The sequence below is a fragment of the Sorex fumeus genome, unplaced genomic scaffold, assembly GCF_029834395.1.
Source record: "Sorex fumeus unplaced genomic scaffold, SorFum_2.1 ptg000218l, whole genome shotgun sequence".
NCBI lineage: Eukaryota > Metazoa > Chordata > Mammalia > Eulipotyphla > Soricidae > Sorex > Sorex fumeus.
Window position 1 is genome coordinate 2406593 of NW_026606275.1, and position 12173 is coordinate 2418765.

The following is a 12173-nucleotide window of genomic DNA, read 5'->3' on the forward strand; positions in this document are numbered from 1 at the left end:
CTGCGCGGGGCGCGCCGGGGTGGGCGTGGCCTGCGCGGGGAGAGCCGGAAGGCGCGCGGTCCCGCAGGGGCGGGGCGGGGCCGGGGGCGGGGCCTCTGCGGGGCGGGGCCTGCGGAAGGGCCCGGAGGGGCGTGGCCTGCGCGGGGCGCGCCGGGGTGGGCGTGGCCTGCGCGGGGAGAGCCGGAAGGCGCGCGGTCCCGCAGGGGCGGGGCGGGGCCGGGGGCGGGGCCGGGGCGGGGCCTCGCGGCGCGGGGCGTGGCCGCGCTCACCTGCGGCCGCCGGGCGCGGGCGGGGAGGGGCCCTGCGGGGAGCGCCCGGCTCGAGTGTCCGGCCGGGGCCCCTGCGCGGTCCGCGCGCGGTCAGCGCGCCGTGACGCAGTCCGGTGAGTCGGGCACGGCCGCCGGGTTCGGCCGGGGACGCGGACGATCGCTCGGACCCGGGAGCGCGCTGCCCCGCCGCGCTGGGGGCCGCGGCCAGTGTCCGGCGCTTCTGCGCGTGGCTCCGGGGCCTCCGGGAGGCCTCCCGACCCCGCGGCCGCAGGTGACCCGCGCCCGGGAGCCCCGGAGGCGGCCTGCCCGCCCTGGGTGGGGGTCCGTGCGCGCCACTCCCCCCTGCCCGGGTGGCCCTGAGCCCCGCGGCAGCGGCCCGTGGGCGCCCGGTCCAGCCCTGCAGGGGCAGCGGCAGCGGCAGCGGCCGGGGCGGCCGGAACGGCGGAGGCCGCGGGTGAGCGGGACGCGCCCCACGTCCGTCCGTGCCCACTGGAGGAGGAGCGCGGAAAACCCGTGTTGCCTCGCTGCCCGGGCAGGGGGCGTGTGTGCGGAGTGGGTGGGCCCAGGTGGGCGCTGCCCCTCTGCTTCCGCGTGGCAGGCTCCCTCTGGACGGGATGGAAGGGGACCCACCCGCTGCCTCCCTCCCTGGGTGGTTGGGTGGGACGAGAGCGGACAGTGACCTTTGCTTCAGCTGATATAAAGTGGGAGTGGCTGGGGGTGGAGCGATAGCACAGCGGGCACGTCGCGGACCTGGGTTCGAGTCCCAGCATCCCATGTGGTCCCCTGAGCACCACCGGGGTGGTTCCTGAGCGCAGAGCCAGGAGGAACGAACCCCTGTGCATCACCGGGTGTGACCCAAAAAGCAAAATAAATTAAAAAAAAAGTGGGAGTGGTGACTCACCGCCTCCCACTGTTTGCACTTAGGGGTGTGTCCAAGGAGTGGGGCCACTTCTGAGTAACTCAGAAGCATCACTGAGTAACTCAGAGCATCACTCAGCCCCATCTTGGAGAGACTGTCTCGGGAAGCCCCTCGCCCCACCCCCATCTTGCATTTCAGGCCCCCAGGTCAGAGAGTAGGAGTAGAGGGTACCAGGAGGAGGAACGTTTTTCAGGTCTGCCCACCGTTTCTGGGACAGACGCTGTGAGCCAGGCATTCATTTCCTTCTGCAAGTGAGAGCAGCCTCTCATGCAAAGGCAAATTAGCCTGTGTTTCCTGTGAGCTGCTGCTTAGAGAAGAGACACACACACACACACACACACACACACACACACACACACACACACACACACACACAGAACACCAGAAAACAGAAGTGGGTCTCTGCAGTACTTGATAATTGGCCAACTGGACTGATGGGTCAGGAGCAGGGCTGAGGACGTGGGGCTGGTTGGGCCCCGAGGCGTCTGGGATTATCTGGGCCACCTGGTGTCGCGTGGGGGCCTGCAGGACCACATCCGGTCAGGAGCAAACCCAGGTGGGGTGCTAGTTCCCTAAGAGCTCCACTACCTCAAAGAAATCTGACAATGTTTACATTTATTTATTATTTTCACTTTTGGTTTGGGGGTAACACCCCGCTGTGCTCAGGCTCAGGCTGACTCCAGGCGGGGCTCGGGGACCCTGCGAGGTGCAAGGGGTCCAACCCAGGTGGGCTGCGTGCAGGGCGGGCACCTTCCCAGAGTCTCCGGGGACTTGGGCGTTCTCGTCTAAGAAGGCAGGCTACAGCCTCAAACCGCAATCTGTGTGGATGATGAGGGAATGACCAGCTGACGATGAATGGGAAGTGGGCCACGTTCCCGTTTGTGCTGGAGGGGAAGAAAACGGGGCAAGGACGGAGTTTTGCCTTGTTTGACAGAGTTAAATATGCGTAGTGCACATACCTACGTGTCTAGGTAATCTCATTAGCAAAGCCTTAGTACCCATTGTTAATGCTGATGTCGAACTATTCTAACTTCTGTTGCTTCACTCAGGCCGCCTTGGCCTGTGCCACCATGGGTGCGTCTGTATCTTTTCTCCGAGCCCCCAGACCTCATTCCCATCCACCACTGCCCACGGGACCCTCTGCCATCCCCCCTTCCCCTGCCCCTCCCGCTCGAGAACTTTCACTTTAGCGTCAGAACCCAAGTGCTTGTTTGGTTTCTTCCTTCCCCGGCATCAGGACAACCTGGTCTTGACAACGCCTTTCTTGGCCTGCCTGCGTTGCAACCGGCTGGATTTTCTCTTTTCCTTTATTGCTGAGTTGGGCACTGGGATTGGCTTCAGATCTTGGCTGTTGTGAGTCATGCCGTGATGAATGCAGGGCCTCTTTGTGTGTTTGTGTGTGTGTGTGTGTGTGTGGGGATTCTCCTGACTGCTTCGGACCTCTCTCCTGGTGGGGCTCAGGTGACCCTATGTGGGGCCGGGAGTTGAACCCACGGTGGCCACGTGCGAGGCAAGTGCTTGGCCACTCTCCTATTTCACCAGTCCCCGTGCAAGCACCATTTTTGCAAGAGCTTTTCTTTATTCGTTGGATGATTATTTAGTTTATTTATTGGTTATTGTTGGTGGGGGATGCAGCCTAGGGCCTCACACATGAGCTCTACCACTAAACCCCATTTTTTTTTTTTTTTTTGCTCTTGGGTCACACTGGGTGACACTCAGGGGTTATCCTGGCTCTGCACTCAGGAATTACTCCTGGCAGTGCTCAGGGGACCCCAGGGGATACCGGGGATTGAACCTGCATTGGCCGTGTGCAAGGCCGCTGTGCTATTGCTCCGCCCCTACGAAGCCCCATTTTTATGTTTTATATTTTTATATTTCAAGAGGGATGCTGTTTTCTCAAGCGGGGGGGCACCGCGGGTTTTGCGTGTCTGCAAGAAGCTCCTAGGAGCTCCTGTCGGGGTAGAGCAGGCCCGGGCCAGCGGACTTGGCTCTGTGAGCGCCCTGAAATCTCTCGTCCTTACCAGGGGTGGGGCTGGGGTCCTGGAACGGACCCGAGAAATCTCAGCATAAACCCTCACGTGGCGGGGCCTCTGGGAGCACAGCCTGACCCCTGACGCCTGGGGCCCAGATCTGGCTCTTCCTTGCCTGGGCCAGTGGCCACCTGGGTCTGGGCCCAGGGTGATGGGGTGGGGGGCTGGGAGCGAGGCCTCAGAGGAGGATTCTCAGGAAGGAAACTGAGGCAGGTGCGTCCTTACCGTTCCACCGTTCGTCTTTTGTCCCCGCTCAAGGCTTCCTCCGTGGTGGGATCCTGTATTTGAGGGTCTCCCAGAGAAGCCCAGAGAGAGGCACTCCCCCTTGGCATCCCCCTCATCTCGCCCCCCGAGTGTGACCCTCTGTCCCGCCCGCTGCAGGCTGGCCAACATGGGCTCCTTGGCGGAAGTGAACGGCGCCTTCGCGCTGGACCTGCTGAAGAAGCTGTGTGAGGACAGCCCCAGGAACGTGTTCTTCTCCCCAATGAGCATCTCATCCGCGCTGGCCATGGTCTTCATGGGGGCCAAGGGCAGCACCGCCGAGCAGATGCACCAGGTAGGGGCCTCAGCCTGTCCCGGGCCCTGCGTGAGCCGAGGGGGGTGCAGGGCCGGGCGGGGGGCTGGGAGGGTGCCCGGGACCCTTGAACAGCCCCACTTGGCCCGGCGCCTTTGCTGGCCATGGGCTTCCGGGTGGGGGCTGCTGTCCTGCCCTTGGGTCGCTCCTCCCAGTGTCCGGAACCCCTGTTTTCCCGCCCCTCCTTGAGATGAGCCCCAAGATTCCTCCCCCGCCGCCTCTGCCCTGGCCTGCAGCCCACGGCTCCTTTCCTCCCCTCTGCCTGCCTCTAGTGTGGGATTCGACAGTGGCCGCCCTCGGGGACAGTGTGGTCACTCCCCAAGCTCTGCAGCCAGAGGAGGGATGCTTGGGCCCTAGGGAGTCTGTCACACAGGAAGGGAGAGTCTGGGGGCCTTGCTGGGGACAGTCTGCCCCTCCTTTTCCTCCAGGAACATGTGTGGTACTCCCAGGCCTTCCCTGGGCCTTTGGGGGGGACCCTTGAGCCCCCTCATTCCAGGGCAAACCTGGAGTGCCGGGTTTGGGGTTCTGGCCCAGACCGATGTCACTCCTGTGTCCCACAGGTTAGAGCCTATCTCAGGTGCAGTGGCAGCGGGTGGACCCGGGAGAGCAGCTGCCCACTGCTGGCCAGTGTCCATCATGATGAGTGCAGTGTGTGTGTTTTGGGGGGATCCGGCAGCCTTCTCTGCACACAGATGGGGGAGCGTGTTCTGTCCCCAGGGCTGGCCGTGGGGCTAGTCCCTGGTCAGGGGCCTGGGGGTGCCCTGGGTGGAGCCAGCTGGCGGCCCTGCTGACGGCACCCTCACCCCCGTGTGTGCCAGGCCCTGTGTTTCAGCAGGAGCAAAGGCGACATCCACCAAGGCTTCCAGTCCGTCCTCAGCGACGTGAACAAGACCGGCACCCAGTATTTGCTGAGGACGGCCAACCGACTCTTCAGCGCCAGCGGCTTTGAGATCCTCTCGGTAAGCCACCCTGGGCACTATGGGCAGGGGACAGAGAGACCAGGGGGACGCAGGGCCGGGGCCGCCCACTCGAGGGGGCGCACTGACCCTCACCAGCCGCCGCCCGGGTCTGTGCACTGCACCCTGTGCCGATTCACTGAGGCCACCAGAACCGACCCATTTCAGGCTGCCACCGAAGTGAGCTCGGGGCTGTCATCGGGCCTTTCCGTTGTGAGACCCGTGTGAGAAATCTGTGGTCTGGGGCAGTGCTCGGGGCTTATTCCTGACAGGATCATCTCTTTGGCCCCGGTTTGATTTTATGTTTTTATTCATTTTTTGGGGGGTCTCCCAAGCGGTGTGCCTCCGAGGCCCCGAGGCCTTCTCGGCCAGCCAGACCCATGGTTCAGTCTTGGATGCTGTGGCCACCAGGGGCCCTCCAGGGGCATACTTGGTGGCACTCAGCGGCCGCAGGGCTGCCTCGAGGATCACAGTGGGGCTGGAGCTGAATATGGGCAAGGCTGGGACAGCAGCTCCACCCCCTCCCCGCCCCCCGAAGCAGAGTCACTTTTTATTTTATTGTTATTGATTTGGAGGCCGGTGTGTTCAGAGCTTATTTCTGGCTCTGAGCTCTGGGTTTGCTCCGGTCTGTGCTTGGGGAAACATAATACAAGGTGCCGGGGATAGAACCTGGGTCTGCGGCATACAAGGCGAGCGCCCTACCCACTGCACTACCTCTCTGGCCCCTGTTTTTGTTGGTGGTGGTGGTGCCGGTTGATAAACCCAGGGGCTCACCCACGCGGGGCCCATGCTCTTCCCTTGAGCCCTATCTGTTCGCCCCCCCCCCCCCCCCCCATTTCACTGCACGTATTTTGAGCACATAAGCCACATGAGTGATGGAATGGTGGCAGTTCTGCACTGCAGTGAAGAAGCAGTGAGGTGACGGGGCTGTCGCTCTGTCTCCCAGTCCTTCAAGGAGTCCTGCCTCAAATTCTACCACGCCGAGATGGAGCAGCTCGACTTCGCCGGCGCCTCGGAGGAGTCCCGACAGCACATTAACTCCTGGGTGGCCGAGAAGACCGAAGGTGACACACCTCCTTCTTCTAGCTCAGTGTGGCAGGCGGAGGTGCTGGGCCCGGGACTCTTTCTCCTACCCCTAGTTTTCTGCTTAACCCATCCCGCTGGCATCCATTCCTCCACCAGATCATCGCGTGTAAATGGGAATAATAATGTTTTTATTTTCTCCTCTGAATAAGCGTCAAGTAAAAAGATCCCCTCCCGATATAGGACCAGTGGGTGATATTGTTTTCTCTGACCTTTTCTTCCTCTTTCCCCCACACCCAGTGATGCTGGGAAAGAACCCAGACACACACACATGCACACGCACACACACTCTATGTGTCTCCACTCCAGCCCTTTGGCTCATCTCTCTGGACCTCCCTGACCTCTCCCATTTCTCATCACTGCTGGGCACAGCTTTTCCAGAACAATGTATACTTTCAGTGTTCTCTGGGGCTGTGGGTTTCGTGACTGTGACCTTCTTTTCACAAAGAGCATTAAAAACAAGTGCATTGGGGGCCGGAGTGATAGCACAGTGGGGAGGGCATTTGTCTTGCATGCGGCTGCGCTGATTTTGGTTCCCGGCATCCCATATGGCCCCCCGAGCACCACCAGGAGTAATTCCTGAGTGCAGAGCCAGGAGTAACCCCTGTGCATCTCCGGGTGTCACCCAAAAAGCAAAAAAACGAAAACAAAACCCCCCCCCAAAAACAGCGTGCATCGCAGGTTTCCTATCCATGTCCCTCTCCCGTCCCAGTCCCCATGCCTCACTGCAGAAAATTTGGGGGAGTCTCAGCCACCGCGGCTCTTGGTTTAAAAGGAGTGTCTTATCCAGTCCTCTCTCATGCAGTGAATTTGCCCTGAACATATTCATGTATGGGTTTTAGTCATATGATCCTTCCTTCCTTCCTTCCTTCCATCCTTCCATCCATGCTTCCTTTTTTTCTGTTTTTGGGCCATACCCAGCTATGCTCAGGATTTACTCTTGGCTCTGTGCTCAAGGATCACTCCTGGTGAGGCTTGGAGTTCCAGGGATCAAACTCAAGTCCAGTGTCCTGCCCTCTGTCCTACCTCTCCAGCCCCACGTGATGGTATTTTTCTTAGCAGAGCTTCTCTGACTTTTGGGTGGCCGTTTTAAGGACACATGGTTCTTTTTGGAGTAGTCTCTGGTTCCCTTCATATGGTTCTATTTGGGGTACAGTCTCTGGGTCCTTGACTGTGCCCAGAGTTGGTCCCCCAGGCTCAGCCACCAGGAGACTCTTTGAGCTAACTGGACCTTTACTTTCTCTTTCCAGATAAAATTAAGAATCTTCTGGCTCCAGGCGCCGTGGATTCACTCACGGCACTGATTCTGGTCAATGCCATTTACTTCAAAGGAAACTGGGAGAAGCAGTTTCAGAAGGAGAACACCCAGGAAAAGCCCTTCAAAGTCAGCAAGGTGAGTCTCTGGACACCCTACATCTCCTGACCCGGGGCAGGTGCTGTAAGTGGCCTTGGTCGGCCTGGTGAAGCCCGACCCCCAGCTGTTCCGCTTGTGTGCCGTGACCTCCAAGTTGGCCCCAGTATCTGACGGGGCCTCGTGCCTCTACTTCTGATCCAGCTCCCTGCCACCCATGGCCCAGCTGAAGGCAGAGCTCACAGTCCTTGTGTTCCCAGAATTCCAGGAGGCCCCAGCAGGCCGAGGACCTTGGCAGCGGGAATCGTGGGAGTGGGGGAGCCCTGGGGAGGGTGCGTGCCCTCTGGAGAGGGTGGGGCTGACATCCTTCAGCCACTGAGATGAAGTGAGGAGTTTCCATGCAGTCCCTGAGAGACACGGCCGTAAGGAGAGAACTGGGGACATTCCTGCCCTCGGAGGACAAGGCTAGCAATGGCCCGAGGGGCCCCCAGCGGGCACTGGGGTGGGGGTCAGAACGCGTGAGGGGCCTGGGGCAGCCTGCTCGGTGTGCTGGCGGTCACTCGGGTCCCAGGAAGCAGCTCAAAGGTTTGTCCGTGTCCTTTGCAGACCGAGACCAAGCCCGTGCAGATGATGTATCAGAAATCCACCTTTCCGATGACCTACATCGGAGATATCTTCACCCAAATTCTGGTGCTTCCCTATGCCGGCAACGAGCTGAACATGATCATCATGCTTCCCGACGAGAACACCGACTTGAAGACGGTAAGGGGCTCCCCGAGGCCCGGGGCTGAACTGGCCGGAGGGTGGCTGCAGGCCTGCCCCGCCCCGCGCCTACATAGCCCCGCCCCTCCTGCCATCGCCCCGCCCCTCCTGCCAGGACCCCAAGCCTCTTGCCATCACTCTGCCCCGCCCACAATAACCCCGCCTTTTCTGACTATTGCCTCATCCCTCCAGGCCACGGCCCCGCCCCTCCCGCCATAGCCCCGCCCTTCCCTGCCACAGCCCCGCCCCTCCGGCCATTGCCCCGCCCCTCCCTGCCATCGCCCCACCCCTCCTACCACTGCCCCGCCCCCCCTGCCATGACCCCAAGCCTCTTGCCATCACTCTGCCCCTCCCACAATAACCCCGCCTTTTCTGACTATTGCCTCATCCCTCCAGACCATAGCCCCGCCCCTCCTGCCATAGCCCCCCTCCGGGCCATAGCCCCGCCCCTCCTGCCATAGCCCCGCCCCTCCTGCTATTGCCCCGCCCCTGCCCGACATTGCCCTGCCCTGCTGTGCCATAGCCCCGCCCCTAGCTGCCATTGCCCCACCCCTACCTGACATTGCCCCGCCCCTTCTGCCATCGCCCCGCCCCTCCTGCCATCGCCCCGCCTCTCCTGTCGTAGCCCCGCCCTTCCCAGAAGGGCCCTCCCGCTGTGGCCCCGCCCACAGCCTTAGCCCCGCCCACACCACCCCCTCGGAGGCCGCCCGAGCTCCCAGGCCCGCTGCCCAGGGGCGCCCTCGGATGCCCGCAGCCCGCTCACGGCCCCGGCTGCCCTCGCAGGTGGAGGAGGCGCTCACGTACGAGAAGTTCGCCGAGTGGACGCGGCCCGACATGCTGGACGCCGAGGAGGTGGAGGTGCTGCTGCCCCGCTTCAAGCTGGAGGAGAGCTACGACCTGAAGGGCGTCCTGGGCGCGCTGGGCGTGCGGGACGCCTTCGAGCCGTCCGCGGCGGACTTCTCGGGCATGTCGTCCCGGCAGGGCCTGTGCCTGTCCCAGGCGGTGCACAAGGCCTTCGTGGAGGTCAACGAGGAGGGCACCGAGGCGGCGGCGGCCACGGCCGTCATGATGGTGCTGCGCTGCGCCCGGATCGTGCCCCGCTTCTGCGCCGACCGCCCCTTCCTCTTCTTCATCCAGCACCGCCAGACCCAGGCCCTTCTCTTCTGCGGCCGCTTCGCCGGCCCCTGAGCCCCGCCCCCGGCCCTGCGCCCAGAGCCCGCGCCCCTTTCCCGTGCCCGGGAGTAAAGTCCGGCTTTGGAACCCGCCCAGGCCCTCCGCGTGCTTGTGCGTCCGTCCGCAGGCCACGTGCGTTCTCGGACCTGGAGTTCCTCGGGGTCCCCCGCCCGTCCTAGGCGCCCCCCATCCCCACCCCCGGGGCCTGGCCCCCCGGGGCTGAGTGCGGCAGCAGGGGGCGAGGGCGGTGGGCTTAGCCCCGGCCCCAGGGCGCTGGGGTGGGGGTGGGGGAGCAGAGGGAACCGCTGGGGTCTGAAACCCCGCCCCAAACTCGCTAGGGGCTCCCCAGGAGCCAGCGGAGGGGGGAGGGCGCAGCTGACTCCCAGCAGTGGGTCAGCCCGGCTCCCACCCACAGGGGACCCTGGGACTTCACGTACTCCCGCTAAAAGGCACCACCTTCTGCTGGCCAGAAAAGTGAGACGTGCCAACAGGACCCGGGCACGACTGGGCTCGATTCCGGCTGGAACACGGCGGAAATCAACTCCAGCTGACTTCCAAGTTTTGTTTTGCTTTGTTTTTTTTTTTTTCCTTTTTTTCTTGCACCACGCCCAGGGTTTCTGGCTCTGTGCTCAGGAGTGACCCCTGGCGGTGGCACTGGGCACGGGGCCTGCACCAGGCAGGGGACGCGCCTCCCTCCCCTGCGCCCCATCTCCAGTGTCAGCCCAGAGCCTGGGCAAGAAAGAGGCAGCTCAGGTCTCAGCAGCTGCAGGCTGGAAACCCGATCAGACCAGACTGCAGGGCCTGGCTCGGCCGCCCGCTGGGTGTGGCTGCAAGGGAGACGCAGCCAGCCTCTGGGGGACGGGCTAGGATTTCTTCCAGGGACCCTTTGGAGGCTCCTAATGACAGCCCCCTCTCCCTGGCCACGCAGGAACTCGTCCCTTGCCCCCTCCGCTTTCCCCGGGGGCGCCTGCTTCTCAGACAGGTGCCTCAAGTGGTGTTTGTCCTCCTTTCCTGGAAGAGGCCTTATCCCCCAGGGGTGTATGAAACCGATCTGCCCGGGCCTCTCTGTGACAGTTCCAAAGCCCTGTGTCTGTCAATGCACACCGGGAAGGAGGTTGCAGGTAGTAAAAGGGAGATTCATCCTCCCCAAATAGTGTGTTCTTGGGGCTGGAGCAGTAGCACCGCATGGAGGGCGTTTGCTTTGCATGTGGCCGACCCAGGTTCGATTCCCAGCATCCCATAGGGTCCCCTGGGCACCGCCAGGGGTAATTCCTGAGTGCATGAGCCAGGAGCAACCCTTGTGCATTTCCAGGTGTGACCCAAAAGGAAAAAAACAATGTGTTCTCATTTTTTTTTTGGAGGATCCTCCAAATTCCAGTAGGCAGGGGTCACACCCACCACCTGGCCCCCTGGCGCTGTGTAATCCCATCAATGGCCAAGACTCAGAGACTATAAAACCCAGCTCCCGGAAGCATTTGCAGCCGCGCGCGACATCTTATTATCTCATTCCTACTTTGGACAACCTGGCAGGCTACCAAATGTAGCCTGCCCACACGGCAGAGTCTGGCAAACTCCCCGTGGCGTACCCAATATGCCAGATACCAGTAACAATGATGGGTCTCATTCTCCTAACCCTGAAAGAGCCTTGAATAGGGCACTTTTTAAAAAATCTTAAGGCTAGGACGAAGAAGACGTTACTGGGGCCTGCTCGAGGCAATCGACGAACAACAGGATGCTCGTGATTGTGATCATGATCATTTTTTGGGGGGGATGGGAAGGCACATAGCTGGCTGTGTGCTCAGGGATCACTCCTGGCAGTGCTCAGGAGGCCATATGCGGTGCCAGTGTTTAAGCCTGGGCCTGCTGTGTGTGCAAGGCAAACACCTTAACCCCTGGAAGTATGTCTCCGGTCCAGTGCACGTCGTCTTTTATGCCGTCGCCGCAGAAGACGCTTACCTCTGTCAGTTGGACCACATTTGTGGTGCCGATCTAGGAAATAGAATCCTCCCCGGATTTCTTTCTAGGGAAAAAAAAAAAAAGTCGGTTTCGCCCAAGGCATAGGTCAGGGTTTCTCCAAGTCTGCTTTGCATAGGGCTGCTTTGCATAAGAGATCGAAAGTGATGCTTAGTCCTGTGCACTCTGGGGCGTTAGCGGTGCTGGCGCTTGGTAGCTGGCACCATCACTGCGGCTCGCAGTGCCTGCTCCGAGCTCAGAATGGCCCACTCCACGCTCCGGCCCAGACTCCCTGCCCTCAAGGCCCAGCTTTGCAAGTCCAGGAGATGGATGGGGAAGACCGTGGCCGCAGAGCAGGCCAGCATGTCCTTCCCCCAGGACTGGCTCCTTCTGCCTCTTCTTCTCCCTCCCTCTGAAGCATGGGGCTGCGACTTCCCCAGAGCGTGAGTAGAAGAACTTTTGATAGAGTTCACAGGTCTCAGGCCGGGGTGGTTTGGCTGAATGCGTCGGAGAGCGACAGAGTTGTATGGCCTCCCTACACCACAGCGCTCTCTCGATCTTTCCTCTTTCTATTTTGAGTTTTTGGCGATGCTCAGGGGTTCCTCCTGGCTCTGCACTCAGGAATCACTCCTGGTGGTGCTCCAAGGACCCTAGGGGATGCCGGGGATCAAACCCAGGTCGGCAGTGTGCAAAGCAAAAGGCCTCCCTGCTGGACTATCGCTCTGACCCCCCACCCCCCCCACAGAATCTTGGCACCACAAGGATTGTAGGGAAAAACTGGATTTATCTCCAGAAATGCAAGGTTGATGCCGCAAGAAAAAAAGAAAAAGTCCTTTGTTCACTTACAGTACAAAGAAGCACAATTGTGCATTCATATGTCATGTAAGTAGATGCAGGAAGGGGTATCGAACCCTAAAGAAGACAGAGGCTAAAAAAGACAAGTATGGTCTCTGAGCGCAGAGCCGGGAGAGAGAAGAAACACAAATAATAGGTCCGTTTATGAATTCTTTTTTCCTAATCAGAAGCTCAGTTGCAGTCTTTTATCATTAACATTGCTGTAGGCAGAACTTTGGGTATATTTCCTTCCTTTTTTAAAATTTGAT

The 12173-nt window shown here is 60.8% G+C and overlaps 1 protein-coding gene across 1 annotated transcript; it reads left to right on the forward strand.

The window, feature by feature from the left end:
• Positions 1-283: 283 nt before the first annotated feature.
• LOC130017756 (serpin B6-like) lies at positions 284-9162 on the forward strand. The gene is made up of 7 exons (XM_056108516.1): positions 284-382; positions 3600-3774; positions 4611-4751; positions 5695-5812; positions 7082-7224; positions 7789-7944; positions 8728-9162. Exons 2-7 carry the CDS (start codon positions 3610-3612, stop codon positions 9130-9132), a joined length of 1128 nt encoding a protein of 375 aa, XP_055964491.1. The 5' UTR covers positions 284-382; positions 3600-3609; the 3' UTR covers positions 9133-9162.
• Positions 9163-12173: the final 3011 nt, after the last annotated feature.

Coding starts and splice junctions, on each gene's coding strand:
- LOC130017756 (XM_056108516.1), top strand. CDS start 3,610: ATGGGCTCCTTGGCGGAAGTGAACGGCGCCTTCGCGCTGGACCTGCTG. Junction 4,752..5,694: donor GCGGCTTTGAGATCCTCTCG/GTAAGCCACCCT, acceptor TCTGTCTCCCAG/TCCTTCAAGGAGTCCTGCCT. Junction 5,813..7,081: donor GGTGGCCGAGAAGACCGAAG/GTGACACACCTC, acceptor TTCTCTTTCCAG/ATAAAATTAAGAATCTTCTG.